This window comes from Phanerochaete carnosa, assembly GCF_000300595.1.
Source record: "Phanerochaete carnosa HHB-10118-sp unplaced genomic scaffold PHACAscaffold_1, whole genome shotgun sequence".
In the NCBI taxonomy this organism is placed as follows: Eukaryota; Fungi; Basidiomycota; class Agaricomycetes; order Polyporales; family Phanerochaetaceae; genus Phanerochaete; species Phanerochaete carnosa.
Window position 1 is genome coordinate 331,824 of NW_006767628.1, and position 23,456 is coordinate 355,279.

The 23,456-nt window shown below is 50.8% G+C and overlaps 8 protein-coding genes across 8 annotated transcripts; 6 read left to right on the top strand and 2 right to left on the bottom strand.

Annotated features, from left to right (window-relative positions):
• Positions 1–878: 878 nt before the first annotated feature.
• Positions 879–2,438, top strand: PHACADRAFT_167648 (uncharacterized protein; the record flags this gene model as incomplete). The annotated part of the gene is made up of 8 exons (XM_007389647.1): positions 879–1,071; positions 1,131–1,229; positions 1,285–1,347; positions 1,408–1,587; positions 1,658–1,988; positions 2,060–2,109; positions 2,161–2,347; positions 2,404–2,438. The coding sequence occupies exons 1-8, from the start codon at positions 991–993 to the stop codon at positions 2,436–2,438; spliced, it is 1,026 nt and encodes a 341-aa protein (XP_007389709.1). The 5' UTR covers positions 879–990.
• An 841-nt stretch (positions 2,439–3,279) lies between these two features.
• PHACADRAFT_203486 (uncharacterized protein) lies at positions 3,280–5,064 on the bottom strand (the record flags this gene model as incomplete). Its single annotated transcript, XM_007389648.1, has 6 exons — positions 3,280–4,114; positions 4,174–4,223; positions 4,262–4,354; positions 4,411–4,476; positions 4,534–4,695; positions 4,745–5,064. 6 exons carry the CDS (start codon positions 5,062–5,064, stop codon positions 3,642–3,644), a joined length of 1,164 nt encoding a protein of 387 aa, XP_007389710.1. The 3' UTR covers positions 3,280–3,641.
• Positions 5,065–8,681: 3,617 nt separating this feature from the next.
• Positions 8,682–9,487, top strand: PHACADRAFT_23653 (uncharacterized protein; the record flags this gene model as incomplete). Its single annotated transcript, XM_007389494.1, has 5 exons — positions 8,682–8,701; positions 8,768–9,070; positions 9,125–9,273; positions 9,326–9,370; positions 9,429–9,487. The coding sequence occupies 5 exons, from the start codon at positions 8,682–8,684 to the stop codon at positions 9,485–9,487; spliced, it is 576 nt and encodes a 191-aa protein (XP_007389556.1).
• Positions 9,488–15,488: 6,001 nt separating this feature from the next.
• Positions 15,489–15,734, top strand: PHACADRAFT_167651 (uncharacterized protein; the record flags this gene model as incomplete). The annotated part of the gene is made up of 1 exon (XM_007389649.1): positions 15,489–15,734. A coding segment is annotated over one exon (221 nt), but the record flags the coding sequence as incomplete, so codon positions are not given.
• A 615-nt stretch (positions 15,735–16,349) lies between these two features.
• On the top strand, positions 16,350–18,119 carry PHACADRAFT_167655 (uncharacterized protein). Its single transcript, XM_007389650.1, has 4 exons — positions 16,350–17,152; positions 17,216–17,334; positions 17,401–17,796; positions 17,846–18,119. Exons 3-4 carry the CDS (start codon positions 17,499–17,501, stop codon positions 18,109–18,111), a joined length of 564 nt encoding a protein of 187 aa, XP_007389712.1. The 5' UTR covers positions 16,350–17,152; positions 17,216–17,334; positions 17,401–17,498; the 3' UTR covers positions 18,112–18,119.
• Positions 18,120–18,138: 19 nt separating this feature from the next.
• On the top strand, positions 18,139–19,317 carry PHACADRAFT_246102 (uncharacterized protein). The gene has a single exon (XM_007389651.1). It carries the CDS (start codon positions 18,403–18,405, stop codon positions 19,090–19,092), a length of 690 nt encoding a protein of 229 aa, XP_007389713.1. The 5' UTR covers positions 18,139–18,402; the 3' UTR covers positions 19,093–19,317.
• Positions 19,318–20,131: 814 nt separating this feature from the next.
• On the top strand, positions 20,132–21,655 carry PHACADRAFT_189377 (uncharacterized protein; the record flags this gene model as incomplete). Its single annotated transcript, XM_007389652.1, has 5 exons — positions 20,132–20,480; positions 20,527–20,669; positions 20,729–20,787; positions 20,839–20,989; positions 21,029–21,655. The coding sequence occupies 5 exons, from the start codon at positions 20,132–20,134 to the stop codon at positions 21,653–21,655; spliced, it is 1,329 nt and encodes a 442-aa protein (XP_007389714.1).
• Positions 21,656–21,797: 142 nt separating this feature from the next.
• Positions 21,798–23,236, bottom strand: PHACADRAFT_203489 (uncharacterized protein; the record flags this gene model as incomplete). Its single annotated transcript, XM_007389653.1, has 4 exons — positions 21,798–22,388; positions 22,447–22,556; positions 22,618–22,897; positions 22,954–23,236. 4 exons carry the CDS (start codon positions 23,234–23,236, stop codon positions 21,961–21,963), a joined length of 1,101 nt encoding a protein of 366 aa, XP_007389715.1. The 3' UTR covers positions 21,798–21,960.
• Between the last annotated feature and the right edge of the window lie 220 nt (positions 23,237–23,456).

Below are 23,456 nucleotides of genomic sequence, written 5' to 3' on the forward strand. Positions count from 1 at the left end.
CTCAACAGTACCGAGAAGGCGAGACTCCTGCCGGACAGCTTCACCGCCCTTGTAGAACCTGGATAGCAACTACCATCATGGTGTGCATACATTAGTTGAGGATAGGGTCTTGAGAACATTGAATTGGTGAGCTAGGGAGCTGATGTGTATGAAATGAAATGAGATGGGCGACGTTGGTTTGAATGGCTCCCAAGGAGGCCATATACACATCGAAATCGTCTGGTGTGTACGGGAAAAGCCGTGTGCAGCACTGTGAGTCAAGCACTAGTTGCTCAGCCATGTAGTGAGGATGGCTGTATATCCACCAATAGGACTGCAGCTATTGCCGGACCTGCACGGGACGCGTAAAAAAAGGATAAAGCCATGGCATGAGCACTAAAAACTAATCGTAGACTCTGTAGCTGCTTTCCAAAGAGACCAAGTCGCAGATAGACGTAACGTAGAGGCTGACAAATTTGAAGGTCGAGCGGCCACTCGATGGCCGTGGTGAACCCGTTGGGAACAGCGGAACAAACGTCATATGCGAAGCCGTAGTAACGATTGTTTTCGATGGGCCCGTTCGGAAGCCAAAGTTGGAACCCGTGTTTCGAATATCCAACTAGTGGCTGCACTGGCTGGAGGAGGTTCACGTCCCAATGAAGCGCCCCGTGACGCCACACGAGCCACGCCCGAGCGCCCGTCCTCGCCGCGTTCCGCTCCGAGACCCAATTGCGACCAGCGGGCTCTGGCGCTACGCATCAGCCCTACCATTGCTGTGATGGCGCACTGGTGGAAAGTGCCAGGTCTCGAGTATGCGCATCAACGCGCGGGCAACTTGCAGCTGCGCGCGACTTGTCCCGTACGTGCATGTCCTGAGATGCCTCCAATGTATAAAAAGCCTATTAGATTACCGTCCAGACCATCATCGCCTTTTCCATTCCATCTCCTACACTCCAGCTCTCCAGCTAGTTAATTCAGCACTTTCAACTCTCTAACTCTTATTCGCGCAACATGAAGGTCATCGCTATCCTCTACAAGGGCGGTAAAGCTGCCAAGCAGGAGCCCCGCCTCCTCGGCACCGTCGGGAATGAGGTATGTCTCCCGAACGACGCGACGCGCCGCTCGCACCTTCTGACGGAGCCCTCTCGCAGCTCGGCATCCGCTCCTGGCTCGAGTCTCGTGGTCACGAGTACCTTGTCTCCGACGACAAGGAGGGCCCGGACAGCTTCCTGCACAAGCACATCATCGACGTATGAGCTTCCGGCTGCTAGTAACGCATGAGCCCTGGTGACCGTACTTGTGCAGGCTGACATCGTTATCACGACTCCCTTCCACCCTGGATACATCACCAAGGACCTACTCGACAAGGTACGTCATACGCTCCCCAAATCGTCTAACGACGAGATTTTTTGACGGGGCGACACACAGGCAAAGAACCTGAAGGCCTGCGCCACCGCTGGCGTCGGATCCGATCACGTCGACCTCAACGCAGCTGCCGCCAAGGGTATCGACGTCTTTGAGGTGACAGGCTCCAATGTCGTCTCCGTCGCCGAGCACGCGGTGATGAGCATCCTGCTGCTCGTCCGCAACTTTGTGCCTGCCCACGAGGTGCGTCTCTGGCTCTCAGCTCTCGGTCTCCTCATCAGACACACGACCTCTGACTCTGCGTGCGTTGCAGATGATCAAGCGCGGCGACTGGATCGTCTCCGACGTCGCCCGCGACGCGTTCGACCTCGAGGGCAAGGTTGTCGGGACCATCGGCGCCGGCCGCATCGGCTACCGGATCCTGCAACGCCTGCAGCCATTCAACTGCAAAGAGTTCTTGTACTATGACTACAATGCGCTGACTCCCGAGGCTGGACAGGCGGTCGGCGCGTGGCGTGTCGAGGACCTAGAGGCGTTTGTAGCACAGTGCGACGTGGTAACGATCAATGCGCCGCTGCACGAGGGCACGCGTGGGATGGTGAACAAGGAGCTGTTGGCGCATTTCAAGGAGGGTGCTTGGCTCGGTATGTGCCCTCTTTCTCTCCCTGTTGTCCTCTGTGTGCTGGCTCGCTGGTTTGAACGCCTGCCTTCCCAGTGAACACGGCACGTGGTGCGATCTGCAACGCCGACGACGTCGCGGCGGCAGTCTAAAGCGGCCGGCTGCGCGGGTACGCCGGCGACGTCTGGAACGTCCAGCCTGCGCCGCGCGACCACCCGTGGCGCACGATGCAGGGTCCGCACGGCGGAGGCAACGGGATGGTGCCGCACTACTCTGGTACGACGTTGGACGCTCAGAGGCGGTATGCCGAGGGCACGCGGGAGATCCTTGAGAATTTCTTCGACGGGAAGCCGCAGATTGCTGCAAATGTGATTATTGGCAGTAGTGAGTATCTGCCCCTGGATTGTGAGGTGGGCAAGAGCTGATTAGGTTTTTCACAGAGGGATACGCTACCAATTCTTACGGCCAGCGCTGAGTGGTCGTTCGACTGCACTTGTGTGCTGCGTACACTAGAATTCCGTTATACAACTAGCGAACTATAATATAGCAATGCTAATGCTTTGGTTACTGTTGTTCCTTACGGCGAAGGACTTGCACTCCTATGGCCGTTGGGAAAGCCGGTCGCTACCAGCAGCTCGGTGATGAGCTTGATTCCGGCGCTCCTACTCCATCGAAGAATGGACATGGAGAGCACATCATCCTTGAATAAGTACGTCGTTTATTCGACGGCGTTAGCTCACTTCCCATGTTTCCAGCGTTGCTTGTTTTATTATGTAATCTTTCTCGTGCTCATATTATTCAAGTTCAGTAGTATTTGACAGCCTCGGCAGGGCTCAATACGTGTTCTACTAAACTCAAATAACCTCAGGCTTGAGGAAATTACCGGCGCCATCGTGGCGCCGTCACGTGCCTGCTGTGAACCAAATTCGCCCGCGCTTTCGCCGCACCTGCTCGCCCACCACTCTTATTTCACCCACCATGCACGCCTGCATTCGACGACGAGCATTTTGTGATTGTTGGGACAACTATACACGACGTGTGCATTACATTTGTCTCAACTTGACCTCTCGGCCGCGCCATGAGCCCTGTTTGAACGGCCCTCTTACCCTCGTCACTCCTTGTCTCCTCCTCCGACCAACCCCTAACCGTCTGCAGAAACGTTGCTCATAGAGATGCGGGTACTATATTGTGGCTCGGGGCTTGTCCAACGTTGGCGCAGTGGCTGTAATGATAATCTCGGTAGAGACGAAAGTGCTTTCGGCGGTACGTCTCGTGCGACTCTATTGGTATGCTGTTCCTAAACTCCCCTTTAAAGTGCCATCTGGTGCTCCTGTAAAGAAAAACTTGTCCTCTTGTAGCTTCCGGAGGTCTGTTGCGTTGTCGCTACCATCTGTGAATAGACCGACGAGAAGCGGGGCGGCCCAACGAAGGTGACACGACGAGAGTCACACGCTTGGACAGAGGTGCGTCTGTTCCGTTTTCGACATTATTCTATCGTAGGCAGTCAGAGCAAACTCTTCTGACTCGATAGGCTGAAATACATTGCATCACAAAGACAAAACTTCGTTGTACGGGATCCACATTCCAGACTCCGTCGACACTCTACTATGCGAGACTACCTTGATCATTCTCCTGGTCCACCATCGCTCCTACCCAACGCAATTTTTTTTGTTTTTCCTTACTCCAATGACTCCTCTCCACACTCCCTCTTGGTTATCTTGCGCTGCCTCGACCCTGGCGGAAGATGGTCGAAACCTTCATCCTCGTCATCCTCGTCTCTCTTACGCTTCTGGTCAGCGCCCGCTCGGCCTAGGCAATGCTGTGACATGAGCTGCAGCATTTTCATACGAGTCTGGAAGGACCGATGCATCGAGGAAGCGATGGCCGCAAGACGATCTTCTGTGTCGGTGCTGGCACTGTCGGACGCATTCCCGACGTCGTCTGTTCCGGCGGAGTAGCCACTGTCGGAGGCCGCGTCTACAGGTGCGTTGTTGTCTGTTTCGAGGTCGTTGGTAGGGATGTGTGCTTCCTCGGAGGTGACGACCTCCTCGGCGTTATCTATGTTTGGTGTGTTGACCTGCCCAACGAGCATGGATAGCGGTGAACGGGTCGTCTGCTTTTGCCGCGCTTGATAGTCGATACCGTCAATATCTATGCATGCTGATCTGGTGAACCAGGCTGTGCAGGTGACCGAGTGAACAGGCACGTACATGCTTCTTCGTTACCGGGTTTGATGTAAGTTCGGCAAGCAGGGGGAGGTCTATGTCGAAATCATCAGTACTGGATATAAAACGATACATGGACACTTGCATATTCTCTGCGTCGGACAGATAGCCACCCACGTCGCTGTCGTCGTTGAAAGCGGAACTGTTGGTATTCTCGTCGGGCCGGCTGAAGAACTTGTCAGATGCACCGTCTCGCGATTCCTTCATGACCATATAACTGACTGGTTCTCTTTATCTGACGCGTCACAGAGCGATTCGCCATCAGTTGGGTCGCCACTGGCCACAATGCTATGCAAGACGGCGCGGTCTGTCAGCACGAAGGTGCTATGGGCAACGGCCACGTACGCGTTCGAAGTGGCGGGTCCGCCAGGACCCGCCTTGTTATCGCCATTCAATTCATCAAAGACATCATCCTCGTCTTCATCGTCGTAACTGTCGGCCTCGTCGTCATCGTCGATGGCTTCGCCGGCAGACCAGTGGCCGTCGTCCACATCGACTGTAATATTCCTGGGGTTCATTCAACATTACGACCACTCTGCAGAAACAGGTTGCTTACGTGAAGGTCCCTGTCTTCGGGGCCGTCTTGCCTTCATCTTCGGGGTTGGTGGACGTGTGGCCACTGTGGCTGTTGTCTTCCTCATCACCACCTTCTTCGTCGCTGCTCACGCCGATGTGGCCGTCAATGTTCTCCTCGTATGTTTCCTCTTTAACTTTCTTTGCCCACTCGACGAACTCCGATCCCAGCTCTTCACCGTCTTCGTATTCGAGTGCCCATGGCGGCAGGTTGCCAGATTTGTTGAACTGAGTTTGTAAGGCACGACGCTGTCTTGAGGTAAGCATTGCAATGAGCAAGCTACTTGTTAAGTTTTTCAGCATGGCGATTGTGTCGTACGAGGCTCGCTGTGTCTTCTCGGCTTTGAGACAATGGTGGTGCGTGCAAGGTCCTTGTCGTGTGGCGCGTAAATTGACGTCTTGTTTGGGGATATAATACGCGTCCTACTGTGTCGTGGTTGTTGAAGGAGATGTCACAAAGTGTTGTGCACAAGATAGATGTTCGTTGTCGGAGAACAAGACGCTGCACGCGCAATTGGCTCTTAAACTGCCTTAGGCGCTCGAGGTCACTTCCGCCACTCGTTCACCGCGCTCCTTCACTAGCCGTTCCTTCGCGTACCATTTGCGGGATAATGTAAGATAACACCTTTGCACAGAGGCTACAAACTGCATTCCGACTGTCCTCGATTACTGCACTCCACTAACGATTGCTCAACCTCCAAACGTTCAGCCTACTCCCAGGATACTGTATATTACCAAGCAGGGCCTTCTCCGTGAGGTTCATGACTCGATCACAAAGAACTGCAACGTCCCAAACAACTAGCATGAGACAATTCTGCCAAGATATATAGAACCGTAATAGTGCGACAAAAACTGTCCCAGTATCGCGGGTGTATGGAGCGCCTATTACAGTGTAGGACCACTCCCTGGGACAGCACCACTCCTTGGGACACTCCACTTTCTGCCTTCGCACAGCCTGTAGGGCCTATCACTACCACTTTACTGTATATAATGCATCTATATCTATATGCCATTAGAAGCTCAGAGCCATCCGGTGATTGTAGCGTAGGTGGGGGAGCAAAAAGCCTCAAAAATTGTCAAGCGCGCCGGCTTCAGTGATGCCGCGACCGTCACCAGAGTCGCATAGTCAGCCTAAAATTCGCAAAAATATTCATTAATACTCGAATTCATGTTTTATTCATGTGAAAAATGCGCTTGATGCTCAGATGCCAAGTTTCGAGCTGGAATACATTAGAGATGATTCTACTGAGCTTAGGCGTGACTGAGGCGTGACAAATTTTACTGCCGCGTGACTGCCGCGTCTACCAAGACTGCTGGTACAGGTCACAAATTATCACTTTTGTCACATCAGTCACCCTGTCCCAAGGAGTGGTAGCCGCTGTCTTGGACCACCTCTGTCTTGTGTCCTTCGCCTTGACTTCAGCTTTTGTCTTTTCACCTTGCAGCTTTGCACTGAGGTATTTCATATGTTGTAGTAATATAATGCGATTTATTTAGTATTTATATGCGAGAGACATACGAAGGGGAAGCAAATATTGATCAGGTGTCCCAAGGAGTGGTCCTATACTGTAGCTGATGCGCCTTCCCGCCAAAATATGTAGTGCTAGTTGGCCCCGAGTCTCCCTACCTGTGATTCAAACCTCCGAATGGACTCATCAGCAAGGTCCAGTCACTGCGTGCAGTGTGGCCATCTGCAGTGTGTATCCAAATGGAGCAAGAGATGCGACACGAGCTTGCAAGATACACAGCATGCGACGAGCCTGGTCTCTGACTTATTTGCTCCTCCTTTAACTTGTTCTTGATACAAGCTGCAGGGCGACGTGGTCCTCGATAAGAGATGGCTATTGGTGACCCTGCGTTGTGTCTGAGGCATGACTTAGCCGAGGTTAGTGTGAACAAACCTTACGACCAAGCCTTTTATTCTTGCACTGTCCTCATCTGCCCTTGCTGACTCGAAGAGCCATCACAAGACGCAGAATTCCACCTGGAAAGGAACTGCTCCTGAGTATGAGTACACCAGGTCAATTATGATCAATATGACTATTCTCCTTGCTGAAAACATCCCTAGCAAAAACTCACAATCGCGACAACATGCACATCATGTGCATGTATTTCAGAGTGCTGCCTGGAGCACAAATCTCAGGCGCCCAGGAGATTGTGCTCATGATTAAATATCAATGGTTTGGCATTTGACTTCAGTTTCAGCAAGCTCTTATAAGACAGACCCCATATTGGAGACATCACTCAGCACTCAGCGTTAACTGCGACATCCACTATGCCTGACACTGAGCCTCTATTTCCATCCTTTGCCGACCTTGGAGCCTCACCACCTGAAGATTTTGATGCCCAAGCTGTTGCGCATAACTGGGTCAGCGCCTTTGCCAGCTATGTCAACAACCGCGACGTGCCAAAGATCATCTCCTTGTCCCTGCATCCCGGGCCATGGTGGTGAGACCTGTTCACACTGACTTGGGACACCCGCACCTTCTAAGGCCGCACTATGATTGAAACATTCCTCAATGACCACTTGGCAGAGACAGGTTTTAGCAAAATCAAGTTTACTAAGGCTGTTTTTCAGCCTGTCGCGTCTGACATTGCCTGAATCCTTATCCGCTTCTCATTCGAGACCACAGTCACCATTGGAGTGGGTGTTGCGCGGCTTGTGTATTGCACCAACTTGGTATGGCAAGCGGTGACAGTGTCAACGGAGCTTGATGGACTAAAGGGCCATTCCAAGCTGACAAGTGCAGACTGCGACTTCCAGGTTGACCATGGCAACTGGGCTAAGGAGAGGAAGATAGAGGTCAAATTCATTGACAAAGATCCAGAGGTAGTGATTATTGGTGGTGGGCATTCCAGACTGGAGGTCGTGGCTCGACTGAAGCATCTGAAAGTCATCCATCTTATCATTGAGAAGCACGCTTGGATTGGAGACAGCTGAAGGGCGCGCTGCGTCTTCTTGGCTTTTCATGATCCCATATGTACGTGCCATCACTTATACTTCCTGGTCCACACTGATTATAAGCAGGAATGGAACATATGCCATACCTGCCGTAAGCTGTCAGAATTAATGACATAGTCTATGAGTTGAGCCATCCATCTAGCTTTCCCACATCCTGGCTGGTCTTTTCTCCTGCTAAAAAGGTACACATATCACTTTGCAACTGAGGGCTGAACTCATTTGTTGCAGATGGCAAATTGGCTAGAGTTCTATGCCGAAGCATTTGAGCTAAATGTCTAGCTCTCATCAGAGGCCGTCAGCACGGTCCGTAACACAACCACAAATAAGTGGGATATAGTGGTCTGGCGTGGAGACAGTGGACGCTGCATGTGGACCACGTTGTGATGGCTCTGGGATTTTTATTCAAGAAGATGGTGTTTACTGGACAGGTGGGCATCGTTCATGGGTATATGAGATATAGCGGTTTGTTCACCAGATTGGTTTGTGCAGGAGGCTTTCCAAGGGCAGATTGTGCAATCAAACGACTTCAAGTCAGCGAAAGGCCTTGCAGGCAAGAAGGTGATGATTATTGGGGCTTGTACTTCTGGTATGTTCCACACTCAGAAGGCAACTATCTTGGGTTTTCAATATTAATATTCGTGGCACAGCACATGATATTGCTTCAGAATGTGCAGATAACAAAATTGGTGAGACAGCCATGGCAAACTTCAGGTTTTTGGACTGATAGACTGGCAGATGTGACCATGAATCAACGCAGCTCGATGTGCATCATATCCATATAGAGGGGCATTATTGCTCTTGTTCCAGGCAAGTCTTCCTCCCACTTGTCAGCGTGCTAACTAATTGCAGATGACGCACAGCTAGCAAATTTGAGGGAGCATCACTTGAGGAGGTCAAAAGCAACAGGACGTCGATGCCCTTCACCTTCCAGATAGGCCTTTGGCAGCACGGGGTAGCAATGGTCCAGCATTTAGACAGGTATTTGTTTCTCCAAGACTTCTTTCTAGTGCCCTTGGACCTCTGATCTGTTGCTACCCACAACAGAGAGATATTCAAAGGCCTGAAAAAGGTAGAATACAGGTTAAACAACGGCAAAGATGATACTGGGCTGCTCTACCCAATTTACAACCATGGCAGAGGATTCTACTTGGGTCTGTTATTTTTCCTCGAGTTTTTTGGCATCTCAGCTGGAAGTACATGGCCTATAGATGCTGGTGCCTGCCAGAAAATCATTGACGGAAAGATCAAGATGAAGTCTGGTACTGCGGTCAACAGGATCATCAAGACCAGCATCATCTTCAAGGATGGTAGTGAGCTACCTGCGGATATTATTATTGTTGCCACAGGGTGCGTGTGCAACTTGATACATTTTTGTGGCGTAGATGATGTGTGGATATGCAGCTTTGATGACATCCATGTTCCAATGCAGAAAATTGTCAGCGAGGATGTCGCCACACTAATTCCGACTATCTTTGGTTTAAATGAAGAAGGTGAACTGCGAGGCCCCTGGCACAAGTCCAAAGACTTGCCTGGCCTGTGGCCCATGATGGGTGAGTTTCACTGTTGCTATGTCTCGCGGCGAGATGCTGACTCATCCTTCAGGTAATTTTGCTTGGGCTTGCTACTTTTTTAAGATGATGGCATTGCGTAAGTCGCGCATTTCCCGAAGTGTTGTTTGGTATCACTTATGACCATGGCCCTGTAGAGATCAAGGCAAAGAAAGAGGGATTGTATGGGACATGCTATGCAGCGCCGTCCTTCTAATGATCTAGCACAAATGTCCTTCCGGCTTGATTGCCATGTAATATTAGCATTTAACCTTGATGCCCACCTGCGTCTGGTTCACAGATTGGGGCTTTAGAAGCTTCATGTTTGAAATGACAGAGAATTAGAACTGTTGAATTGTGTTAGATCATTATAGACAGCTTGTGTTACGCATGAGTACAGCGGCAGCTGAGCACTTGTCAAAACTGTTTTCAACATTGACTCTCCAAGCTTCAAGCTTCAAGACTGTATTGCAATAATTGTCAGGTTCTATGCCAAATTAGGACCTGGTGCTGCCATAGTAATGTTTGATACTACTGCCACAGTGAGTGACTGTATTACAGGCTCTTCATTGCACCCTCATGACATCAAATGCCTTGGAGTCGAGGCAAATATCACTTGCGGAAAACATCCAGCCACGTCTCTAGAAAGACTGTAGAGTAAAAGTCCTAAATGGCATTATTTGGAGCAAACAAGGGTGATGAGGCTGGTGAGGACAGAATGCCATGCAGACATGATCTGCACACTCCTCCCAGATGAAACACTGCATGGGCCTTAGAGACATGAGAGGGAGAAGAGCATGCGAGGTCAGAAGTTGCGGAGAGCATGTTTCTGGAAGACTGAGAGTAGTGTTGCTCGTAGGATGCCTCCACCAGAGCCTGCGAGGTTGGAGATACTTTACTACAGCGCGACTGTATTGATGGCCATTATAAGTTTAGCGCTTGAGCTATCACTGATGGAGGATTTGGACGCAATGCCAAGAAAACTTCCGTTAGTGGTAAAGTGCCATGTTTTCATGAATTAAACATGTGTTCATGGCTACTTAATGCTAGCAACTGACGCGCAGTCCTATAATCACAAATTTTTGCTGCGTTGTGACACTGTGGCTTTGCCCCACTCTCATATCATAATTACTATCTCTTGGTGTCTCCCCTCAATCCCAGAATGCCCTGTGCACCGCTGTCTGGCAGAGCGTCATAGGTTGTGCTCATCTTTACCTTTCTTCACCCTAGTACTCGCGTATTTGGTTCACTTGTCAACATCATTATTAATGATCAGGGCGTTGACCCGATATCAGGAAATGGAATTTTATACATGTCTGGTTGGATAATGGGTGGCAGATGTTTTAATTGTCTACCCATGGCACAGGCCTACAACACCACTACACATCAGGCAGTTTTACTCCACTGGTTGCAAGCCCAGTGTCACAAAACACTTCATTTATCTTCACTGATGTGCATAACTCATGCAATTTTGGGTGCAGACTTCAACTGGTGGCCTTTTGACCAGATCAGCCATGTATGTCTACAGCATTCTCAGGTATTTGATGCCTTCTCCTGTCAGCGGAGCCAACATCACGTTTCTTTTTGATGGCATGACAGTGGGAACCTACAGATTTGTACCGGCTGTTAGTAACTCTCAAGCATATGCATACAATCCATCAGGAAACAGGACTTGGGTCCATAGTGCTCCAAAATGCTCCTGTAGCACTCTGTAGCATTGTGGACCTAAGTCTTTTCCCTGATGTCAGTTGCTTTTCAAGAACAAATTTCTAGAAGAAGCATTTGATATGTTCACGATAATGCAGATCAGGCCTATTGGGATTGCTTCTCCAGTGGTGTTAGATTATTTGATATATTCAAGGTACATAAGCCACACAGTGCCAAAACTTGAGACTCACTTTCATTGATCCAGGGAAGACAGCAGTAACACTACCCAGTCTCCAATAGCACCAGTGTCCACTATTGTCTATCCAGCGGTGTCATCTGTTCCCAGCATACCCACTCCTATGAGCACACATGGTGAAGGCTTTTCAGGCACAATACGCACGGCCATAATTTGCATCACAACTATCATTCCCACCGTCATATTTGCATGCAAGGCTCATTGGCGTACACAGGCTGCAGGCTTTTAGAATGGTCATGTTGCTCTCCCTGGCAATGCAGCCCAATACATAGACAGTGACTCTACGGTTATGGCTGACTTAGCTGGCTCACTCACCTACTGGGATGTGGCACCAACCTATTATTCCAGGTCCCATTGCGTAGAGCTGATTGCACTCCAATGATCAATGCCACACATGTGGGAAAATCATGCTTCAGCACGACAGAATGCAATGCTCTTCAACGAGCAAGAACTCACCTTAGCAAATGGCAACAGAGAGAGAGCTGCTGAGAATGCGAGATTGGAAGGCGGAGACAGTGTGCATCCTGGGAGCAGTCTCGCTCGAAGGACTCCTCCACCAATGTACCAGAGTGAGTTCTACAACACCTCGATATTGCAGCTATAAGGCAGGCTTGCTTTTCAAATAAACAGCTGTCTTGAATACTATGTAAAATGAGCAGCATGCAAGAGCAGCAAGCTTTGGCACTTACTTGTATTACTTTATCCATATGTTTCTGGCCTAAAACAGCAGCTGACCTTGAGATGGCATGTCATCTGAGAAGAAGCGTGATCTGCAACAGTCAGCTGGGCGCCATCACACTCTCACTGGTTAACGTGGTCATGTGCTTATCATGTGACTTGAGTATCTCTGGCACCGAGATCATCTCCTTCATGAGACAGATTAAAATGTCTTTTTAGTTGAAACAGGCGTGAAAAGAGCTTAACAACATTTTCCAAAAATAGCCTTACCTTTTTGGTGGAAAAGATGCAAGAGATCTTCAGCAAAAATAGTACCCATGGGGCTAATTTTATACAATTTTGCGCAGATAGAGGTACAAAAGCACATTCAGTTTGTTTCATAAATACACTCAAGCTATTTTCCCATGGAGATGTTATTGTTTTAGTGGTACAAAAAGATACACTGCTTTTACTCCTTTTGAGGTATCAGGAGTTGAAATATCCTTAGGGTGAAATTATCATCATTTTTTTCTCTATGTGTATTACTCTATATATGGATAGCCCAGTGGTATTTGCACCTCTTTTTGCTGCAAGCAGACCAGCTTTTTACAACAAGATTTACTAAAAAAGGCGACTTTATTTGACTCTTATTTTCAAATTTTACCTATCATATATTTTTGCTGGAAAGTGTTCAGGCTTTTTAGCTTTTTAGCTTCTTTTCTCATGGTCATTTTTGTGCCTCTGTCAGCTAAAAATATTTACTAATTAGCCCCGTGACCAAAAGAAGGAGCACTGTTTTTGGAAATATTCCTTAATGAAAAGGTCATATATTTGTGATGCAAAGAGAAATTTTTGTGCCTACCTTGGTGGAAAATAAATGCACTAGGTTCATCTGTAAGCAGTGTAGATATTTCATTACTCTTTGCATCACAAGTATATGACCTTTTCACTAAGAAATACTTCCAAAAATAATGCTCCTTCTTTTGGTACTATTTACGCTGAAAGTTTTTCACAATTTTTTTCCACCGAAAGGGTCGGGCTATGTTTGGAAAATATTGTTAAGCTCTTTTCGTGCCTCTTTTAGCCGAAAAGACATCTCGATTTGTCTCGTGCTTGCGGTTACTATGGACGGTCGTCCAAAGCCTCATCTACAGTGATCTTCGTGCATCTGCGCCTGACAAAGAGTAGCCTCTGGTATTATGGTGTGGCAAGGATGAAAGAAAATGGAGCAATTACTTGCCCACCCTCGCGGTACACTAGTACTTTGAAACTGCAGAATGGACGGATCAATGGACCAGATAGCCCGGTGCTACTTGATTATCTGGTTTATACAAAGTGTGTATCGCATTTTAGGGCGGGAATCCTACGCTTATTTCAGCGATATAGCGATGGCGACAGTGACTCTGCAAAAATGCTCACGTCAGCTATTACCTCGTCCGTCATTCATTCTGTATCGCCCTCTCCCACTCCTAGCAATCCTCGGGTAGCGGTTAGGGCTTATTGCGCACGGCTGTGATTTACGTCGCGATAATCGTTCCCGTCGCCATACTTGCGTTTATCGTGCTTGCACACAAGTTGCGCCGGTGCAAACAGGTCATGCGCGCCGCTCCCTCTTCCAGCAGTGCTAATGTGCAGCACGTCGAGAACATCTCAACTACAGTCAACTTGTTCGATTCTCCGCTCCGTCAGGACTCAGCTCCAACACATTATTCTGCGTCCCACTGTGCAGAGTCGGACGTATCCCAGTTGGTGCCGCACATGCGAACGAGGAGCATTCCTGTACAGGGAGATGACATCTCCTGCTTGCACGAAAGGTGCTATATGGCCCTCGCCAGTAATAGAAGAGAGGGAGGAAGGGAGTATGGCGAGGTCGGATGTTGCAGAGTGTGCGTGTTGGGATCAGCGTCACGCTAGGGGCCCCTCCGCCAGCGTATCGGAGCGAGGCCAAAGAGTCTCTGTAGCACATTACTGTGGCCGTCATTACAGGTACTGCTGCAAAGATCAAGACGAGCTTGGGCTAGTAGGTCTGAAGCTGTTCGACTACACACACCACATCTCCCATCAAAGACAATTTCATCCATTATTTACAGGCACGTCTTCGCATATTAGATACTGGTTTTCATGATCAGTATAGTCAATATATACTAGCATTGTTCTTGTGAACCCGGTCACAGCGGCTGTAACTGTTGACATTTAAATCAGGATTCTGAAGATATAGAGGAGAGAAAAGCTCATGAGCGCATAGCAGCGAGCAAAACAATAAGATGCTCTGCTGAAATCTATGGTGCACTCAGCCAAGAATGCCCAAGGGAAAAAGCACACAGCCAGGAGGTAGTGCTCACCAAAATTATGATTACATACCATTATGATCTCAGATTAAGCATATCTTAAGATCAATTATGGGGGTTTCCGTGATCATTCTCCTACTCGTACGCACGGCATATCGTAAATTATGCTGCCCGTATGTAATTTGTATGCTACATATGTTGGACCCCAGAAGGGCCGAGATTTCAGATACGGTGCGCACCACCCGCACGCTCAAGAATCGCACACCAACGCGCTCTGCAAGTCCGAGCACAGAAACATTGTCAGCCCTTATGTAATGGGCATCGGAATTCTCCGGATGTCGACATACAGCGGGTCATGTCAGTGCGTCACGAGCGTTCCTCAAGAGGTAGAGGCCGAAGTTTACCTCTGCACTGGCTAGGATTGACCGTGCAAGAGCCAAGCTCATGAAGAAGTCCCTTGCGGGGAAGTATTTGCTGCTAGTCTGTTCACAATATTGACGGCCGGGAACAGCATCGTGCATCCCTCTTCCTCCCTCTCCCCACTGACTGCGCCTTGACCCGCCCCCTTTGACATAGCCGCGGGACATCGTCCGGAAGCTGCAGCACCGGGCGCACGGACCCCGCCGCGTGCGAGCTCGATCGGCTCTGCGGCAGGACACATCTCATCGCACCCAACAACGCCGGCGTCGTGCACAGCATGCCGTCGTCCACGAAGAGCTCCGGCAGCGGCAGCACGGCGTCCGCGCTCTCTATAAACCCCCGCTCGCGTCTGTGCATCTGCCGCCACTCTTTGACGCGCCCGCGAGGCGGTCACACCAACTCACACGCAAGCGTCGGCGCCGTGTACGAGCATCAGGACGTGCATCCGATCCACGTCTCGAACATGCACATCCTCGGCGGGGCACGTTCTTGTTCGACCTGTCCGGGCCGTGGCCGCTCCCGCTGCGCACCGATAGCAAGCCCAACTTCCGGATGCTACACGAAATTTCGGGGTACTTTGAGCCCGACCACTTCGGCAGTGAGGTGAGCGTGCAGATGTAATGTGTCATCTTGAGAATGTGTTCAGTAATGTACAGCTGTGTCGGTGATTCGATGCTTAGCTACCGTGACCTTAGTATTCTACCTTCGCCTCGGAGGCCGACACCGCCTGAATCCCATTACATATGATTAAATATGATTGCTTGAAATTAAATACGCGTAAGATTATGCATATCATAACTTACGGCGTCCATATACGCTGTACGCAATTCTAATGCATACATATCCTCAAATTTCGTATGTAATCTTAATTGGTGAGCACTACCAGGAGGAATCCGCTTCGCGTTTACGAATGGTCACGTGCCAATCATGTGACTGGAGTGCCTCTGACGCTCTAAGTTTCCTTTGCGCTCTGCCAAGTCCAAAGCCTGCAATCCCCGGCCACCATGCATCTGCGCCTGCTGAGGAGCATCCCCCGGTTTCAGAAAGCAGAAGACGGAAAAGAAAGTGCGGTGACTACACGTTCGCCCCCGTGGTGGGCTTCCCACGGTCTCCACATGCCTCAACCGTATGCCCTTGCCTGCCCTCGCCTCATCCACCTGCCGGCTACTAGCCAGCATCCACAAGAGTCTAGATGAAGGCGCGTGTCATGGTCTCGCTCGAAGTTTGCGCGCCTATCTAACCCCCCGAACGTTGCAGCAATCTTGCAACTCTTCAGCTGCGGCAGGATAGTGGGTGGCGGCGCTATGGTGAGTGCAAGCGGAGACTATCAGCTCTCAGGATGTTGGTACGTCCTCTGCCCCCGTGTGTGGTGTCTATTAAATAGCGCTGACTTTTTTGATACAGCGGCGGCGTCGCCGATGCCCTTCTTGAACAGTAGTGGAAGCTCTTCGTGGTCGCCACCCTCTCGCAAATCACCTGCGACCGACCGAGCTGCTTTTGGCAAGCACGGACACCAGTATGTCACTAGGTCTCGCAGATGTTCCCCGTATCTAGGCTCACAGTTTTGTTTATTACAGGGCCCGACCTGTTCCTTTCATTAAGGCGAGATCTGATACCAGCTGCCTGACTATCTACCGGAAACCGGCCCTCCGATGTGTTCCAGCCTCCCAAAGCTATTTGGGCTCATAGTGAAACGGTCAGAGCTCCAGATATGTTCGACACAACGTCGTTTACGCGGAGAAGATTCCCGAGCGGCCAGCGCTGGATGTTATCCCTGCATCTAACGTTCGTACTACGTCTTCTCTATTGCTATTGATCTCCAATGTTGTCAATCTACACACAGTACGGTGTTCAGCCTACTATGACCTCGCTTGTCGATCTCCGTCATTCGCATCCAGCAATCTAGCGATCCTTGGACATCGTCAGATGCATGGATAGGTGGCTCATCTAGAGCGAGGGTGCGCCGTCCCGTCATTGACATAGCTCTTCTGGAGATTCGTGAGACTAATCTGTGTTGGAAATCTAGAGCGTACGACACTGCAAAGCTAAGCATTTGTGCAGGAAGCTCGCAATGGTCCGCGACTTTGCCATGGTTTCATCAACGTTCGATCATTCCAGGAAGCCACATCGCCATCGTTAGTTTCGAGTACTGATTCATTGGACTCCTGAATCTCCCCTGTCCTCTGCTTCTGCGTGGCTCCCTACCACGCGCCTTCTTGCCCTCCTTGTGTAGCCTCCGGGAGCTCGAAAGTTCGTCGTATCCCTTGCCATTATCCCCCTCGGCCCTCCTGCGCTCATGGCCACCCTTCAGCGCCTTTCAATATCACTACCAAAGCTGGGTGATCATCATACGGATTTGTGGAGCCCAGAAGTTCCAGAGTAGAACGCCTGCAAGAGAGGAACTCCGGTATCGTCGTCCTTGTGCTGGACATGTTTCTGATGTCGTCTATGTGCCAAAATTCCTGCCATCAAAGTCGATGCCATCGGAAACATCTTCATCTACATTGATGTGAGAAATGCCGACAGGAAATGCTGGTGGGATGTGCTTCCCCAGAGGCGACAGGCAGGTTGGCTATTTGTGTACCAGAGCAACCTACAGTAAAATTGTCTTACGGTCAGTGCAGGGGATTTTGCCGGCTACCAAATCAGCGAAATTCACACCTAACTTGGATAGTAGAATTTCAATCACGATGATATCTATCAGACTATGATACCGCCGAGGCCTAGAACTCTGCTTCCCAAGGACTTGAAGCGTCTTTAATGAAAGGTACGAGGTTAGGGAAGTGATCATCGCTAGTAAGATGCTTTCTTCTCGCAGAATTGGAGCGTGCGCTCAAATGTGCTGTGCTGTTTGCTTGATAGGACCGTACAGCCTTCCATCGTCGCGGATACAAGCTGCGTCGTTAGGTAGTTGTCTGTATCTTGTTCTCGTCCTCCACTGTCTCTTTGTGGCCCTAGACATGCTCTTTACACCTTTTCCTCGAGGCTACTCAGTGGTAGTCTTCATTTACGCCTTCATTTTCTTCATCTCCGCCTCCAGTGCACTCACCAACGTCACTGTCGATGATCAGGGCGCAGACCCCACGACGACGTATGGCATATCATACACATCCGGTTGGAGCATTGGGCAGACGTGCACTGGCTGTTCAGCTCAGCCAGATCCCGCACAGGCTCATGGTGGTACTTGGCACGATACGACGTATGATCCATCAATAGAGGGTCGGAACACGCCGCAAAACGCGACGTTCGACTTCACCGGTGCGTATCTTGCGTAGCTCGATGTGCCTACCGTTGACGTCTCCGGCAGGATCGGCCGTATATGTTTACGGTATTCTCTCGCACTCGACAACAGCGCCTGTTAGTGGCGCGGACATTACGTTCTTCATTGACGGAGTCAAAAGGGGGAGCTTCAGTTTTACACCGAACGGCCCTCAGAATACGTATACGTATAATCAGCTACTCTTCACGATTGACGGTCTCGAAGAAGCGTCGCATGCGTTTGTGCTGCAAAACGGACAAATTGACGGGCCGATCAGTCTGGTATTGTTGGATTACCTGATATACACAAAGTGAGCACGCTGCTTGAAGACTCCGAGTGCTCTGACTTATTCTATTGGTTTTAGAGACGATGGCGGAAATTCCACACCTGAACTGTCCGAAGTCAGCCCTCCGCCAACTTCCGCGACGCAACCAGCTCTTTCAGCGCCGCCAACGACCTCTTCTGCACCAGCAGCTACTACATCTTCTTCCAGTACATCTATTACATCTTCTCCCAGTACATTCATTACGTCCGAGCAATCTGGCGTCTCCAGTATCATCCCGCCGACCAGTGGCTCTTCCGGCACAGACGTAGAAACCAGCAATATGCATATGCCCAGCGCCCCGATCTCTCCCAGTTCGTCCATTTCCGTAGGAACCTCCGGCCCGAGTCCTTCTCCCGGAGGCACCAAGTCTGCGTCAATGCTAGTGTCGACCGTCATCGATACCGCAACGCCTTCCCCCACGTCTAACAGCCTGATCGCGCCGAACCATGCTCATGGCCTTTCGGGCACAGTGCGCAACGTTGTGATCTGCGTCGCGACCGCTATACCTCTCACCATTCTTGCTCTCATCGTGCTTGCATGCAGGGCTCGTCGGCGTCAACACGCCCTTGGCAGCTTTCCTCACCATTCTGCTCTTCCAAACGACACCTCCGAATATCTCGAGCGTCTCGCAACGGTGAGCCAAGCAGAGTCGCCGCCCTACTGGGAACCCGCGCCAAGCTACTTCTCCACGTCCCACCGCGAGGAGCCGGCAGGTGCCTTCCAGCAGATGCTGCGCGCACCAGAAAAGGCGGCATACGTCCCGGCTGAAGGGACCTCCGGATCATCCTCGTGGAGGGGACACGTCACGGCCGGTGACGACAGAGGTGAAGGAGAGCGATATGCGAGATCGGAAATAGCAGAGAGCGCGCGCCCTGGGAGTAGTCTTGCGGCGGCGACTTCTCCACCAGTGTACGAAAGTGAGGCTGGGGGCACTCCGATGCACGAGAGCGCGGTTGGAGCTGCTCTGTAGCGGCCTATTCGGCAGGAGAACCCTGGTTCTGGGAGATGTATGAAGCCCTGTGGGACGATGAAGGTTGGGAGGGCTCAAGGGCGTTCCATAGAAGGACATCATGGTCGTGGCCTTACGCGCACAGCTGTGATCTGCGTCGCAACTGCTGTCCCTATCATAGTACCCATCCTCATTGTGCTCACATGCAAGACTCTTAGTCGTCGACGCTCTGCCAACAACTTTCTTGGTCACGTTGCACGGCTGACCAGATTGAGTGATCTGCGCGCCCGGCCATCGTGCAGCGTCTGTTGCTTCCCAGCCGGCATAGCCTGTAACAGATATGTCCCAGTGCAGGAGAATTCTGAGCTGTCGTCGTGACGAGGGTGCCGGTAACGGAACGGGAGTTGGGTACATTAGATCGAGAGCCGCGGGGAGCGCGTCCCGGAGCGGCTTTGCTCCAGAGATTCCTCTGCCGACGTATGAGAGCGAGGGCGGGAGTGCTCTGCAGCACGTTGCCCAGCAGAGGAGTCTGACGTGACGCGGGGTCTCGTAGCTAGGAAGGGCCCGGCCGCCAAGGTGGACGCACAGCAGGTTGGTGTTTTGGATACTGGAACTGAACGCTACTTGAATGAAGTTGTTATATGGTTAGTGCAAAGGACTTCGTCAGTTATCAAATCACCGTGAACCACGCTGAGCTTGGACGGTAAAAACTCAGCCGCGATACCATCTATCAAATTATGATTATACTGGAGTCTAAAGCCTCGCCTTTCACTGGTGTTCAGATTGCAAAGACTAGGCTCGATACCAGCCGCCCTGTCATGCAGCGTACCGACCACCCTCCCACCCTTGGTACGCGTCCCACCAACTACCGAGTAGACTGGTCACGAGTCTATGCGAAGACTTGAACCATCTTTAACAAATATGTGATGATTCTAAGAAAGTGTTTATTGCCGGTAAGATTCATTCCTCTCAGAATAACGAATCATGCACTCAAAATTGCTGTGTTTTTGCTGGATGTGACCGCGCAGCCTTCGAGACGTACAGGTAATGGCTACTCGCCATGTCGCGGCTTCCGCTTCATCCTCGACCCGACTGTCTGCATCTCCTTGCGGCCCTCTGCATGCTCTCCGTACTCTTTTCCGGCGGCTATTCTGGTATAGCTGTTGTCTTTACTTGCTTTTTCTTCACTGCTGCTTCCGGCGCACTCGTCAACGTCACTGTCGACGACCAGGGCGTAGACCCAACGTCAACATATGGCATCTCATATACACCCAATTGGAACATTGGGCAGGCATGTATTACTTGTAAAGCTAGACCAGATCTCGCGCAGGCGAAAAACGGTACTTGGCACGATGCAACGCATCATAATCCATCGGAAACCCCGCAAAATGCGACTTTCGACTTCACCGGTATGTCTCGTGTACGCGCCGAGGGCTGATGCTGATTTTCTTGCAGGATTCGCCATATACGTCTATGGCATTTTTTCGCACTCAAAGACTTCTCCTATCAGCAGTGCTGACATCTCGTTCTTCATTGACGGAGTCAAAAAAGGAAACTTCACATTCACCCCACCAGCTCCCAGAGCGCATACACATATAGTCAACTGCTCTTCGCAGTTGAGGGTCTCGAATATGCACCACATGCATTTATGCTGCAGAATGGGCGAATAGGTGGGCCAGCCAGCCTGGTGTTGCTGGATTATTTGGTATATTCAAAGTGAGTACGCCGTTCCAAGACATGATTTGGGCCTGACGTCGGTGATATCAGGGACGATGGTAGTAGTTCTACCCCGGAGCTCTCAGATCACAGTCCTACTCCCGATACATCCACTGCACCCGAGACAAGCAGCTCTTCTAGTGCCTCTGGTATCCCGCCTACACCCTTCCAGCTCAGACGCAGTAACCAACGGCACACATCAGTCTACTAGTCCGCCAGCCTCTCATCGTTCGTCCACAAGTCCTGTCGGAAGTTCTGGTTCGAACTCTTCTCTCGGAGACACCAAGCCTACATCGACCAGCATCTCTTCCGAGCGTCTCCCTCCACGCCAAACAACATGGTCGCACCAAACCATGCTCATGGTCTTTCGGGCGCAATGCGTACCATTGTGATTTGCCTCACGACTGCTGTATCCCTCATTATACTTGTTCTCATCGTGCTCGCACGCAAGGCTCGTCGGCACCGACACGCCGCCAGTAGTTTTCCTCACCGTGTTGCTCTTCCCAACGAAACCTCCGAATATCTCGGGCGTCTTGCAACGGTCGGCCAGGCAGAGTCACCGCCCTACTGGGAACCCGCTCCAAGCCACTCCTCAGCGTCCTATCGCGCAGAGCGGGCGAGTACGCTCCAAGAGGCGCCCCGTGCACACACATCAGAAAAGGCGGCATACGTCCCAGCTGAAGGGAATTCCGCGCCATTCTCACGGAGGGGACAAGTCATGGTTGCTGATGACGCGGGCGAAAGAGAGGGATATGTAAGGTCGGAATTAGCAGAGAGCGTGCACCCCGGTAGCAGTCTTGCGGCAATGACTGCTCCACCGATGTACGAGAGCGAGGCTGGGGCTGCACCGATGTACGAGGATGAGTAGGTATCCCCCCACCTCCTAAATGCCTCGTCTAAGAGCAGACCTTATATGAGAAGTGTGGCCGTTACCATTCATGGGTCTGTTTTAAAGAGACTAGGGAGTGAGGATGCCCGCAAACTCATAGAGGGACATTTACATGAGTGAGAGTTTGATTTATATGTGTATACGTCTACATGATATATTATACCCGGAAAAGATTTGGGCATCGCTTCTACAGAACTGTACATCGGGCGTATAAATAAAAATCGAAGCTGAGTGCAGAGTACCAAGTACATCCTTCAAACAACACATGATAATTTTCAGCGCACTTATATATTCTCGTCGACCCCTCTAGAATACGGCGGTGGCAGCGATTCGGCATACTCTGTCTGTGCAATATCTGACTGCGCGGTAAACGAAGGGTTACGGGTGAGATGTGACGATTGGTTGGAAGGGAATGCCTGCATGTGCAGCTTGTCTGGTAGATATCCGCCCGAGGAGGCATTAGGCAAGAACGAGGAGGTTATGAAAGAGGTCGACGAGGGATTACCAGGCCGCGCCAAGTGCAGCAGAGGTGAATGCGTCTCAGGCGAAGATGTCGTCCCGCTGCGAGAACGCGCACCTACAACGACAGAACCGCGGCTGTCGTGTGCGCGCAGATTGGCTGCTGATAGAGGCTGTGAAAGCAGGTCGACCTCAGGAGTACGAGAAGCGCGGAACCAGTTGCGACGGCGACGACGGCGCCGCCACAACAGAGCTAGCACGAGGAGTATTATCAGAGCAATCGCGCCGAGCGTAGCTGGTAAGACCTTGACTAGTGCGCTCGAACTTGATGCTGGACGTTCCGTTGAAGTCGGAGGAGGGATAGTAGGGGATGTCATTGATAGAGATGCCGCCGCCGCCGACGTAGTCACCGTAGCGTCCTCTTGTTCACTGAACACGGCGAAGTAAGGGCGTGGGTTGGCAAATAGTAGGAACCTGCTCACGTTGAATATACAAGATAGTCAAAAAGGACAATCGACGCAGGCCCGCCGTCAAGACCATTCTGTAACACAAAGGTATGCGGACCGTGTGGAAGTGAACGATTCGAATACAGAGTAACATTATACTTGAATGCCGCAGGGTTCGATCCATTTCCAGCCGGCGTGTTGTTGAATGTTCCCACGAGCTGGTCATCGATGAAGAATCCGAGGTGGGTCGAGCTTGTATCTCCAAATGGTATCAATGGCGATGTCACTATCACTCCGTACACGTATATCGCTGAACCTGTGCCGGAAGATGAATGAATCGTCGAAGACGCACTCGACGGACGAATATCTTACCATTAAAACCAAGAGTTGCGCTCTGGAGTTCTGTTCGTGGCCCGTTGGACCCGTCGTACGTGGCATCATGCCAGCTGCCCATATGAAGCTGTGACCGGTTGAGCTGTGCCACGCATTCGGTGCAGTTTGGTCCAAAATTCCAGTCGGATAGTGGCGAGTAAGAGAATCCAAGTCCTGTGAGCCGGTCGGTGCCTGCATCGTCTACAGTTACGTTAATCAACACGGCATTTGTAACAAAGGCAGCGATTAGCAGCGTCAACAATATGTATTTCATGAGTGGCATGAGCGGAGTTGCGACACAGAGTAAGTGAACAGGGTGGGAGAGACCGGCTCGAGCAGCAAGGAGATGGTACGGGTCGCCAGGACGTCCTCGGCAACCAAGACATTCCTCAGCATCCTTTATATGGCCGACGGCAGCGGAGGAGATTCACAGCCCCCGGTATGGTTACCACCTTGAGTAACCAGCCTGCAACTACGCATCTCAACATGCACCCTGATCGCAA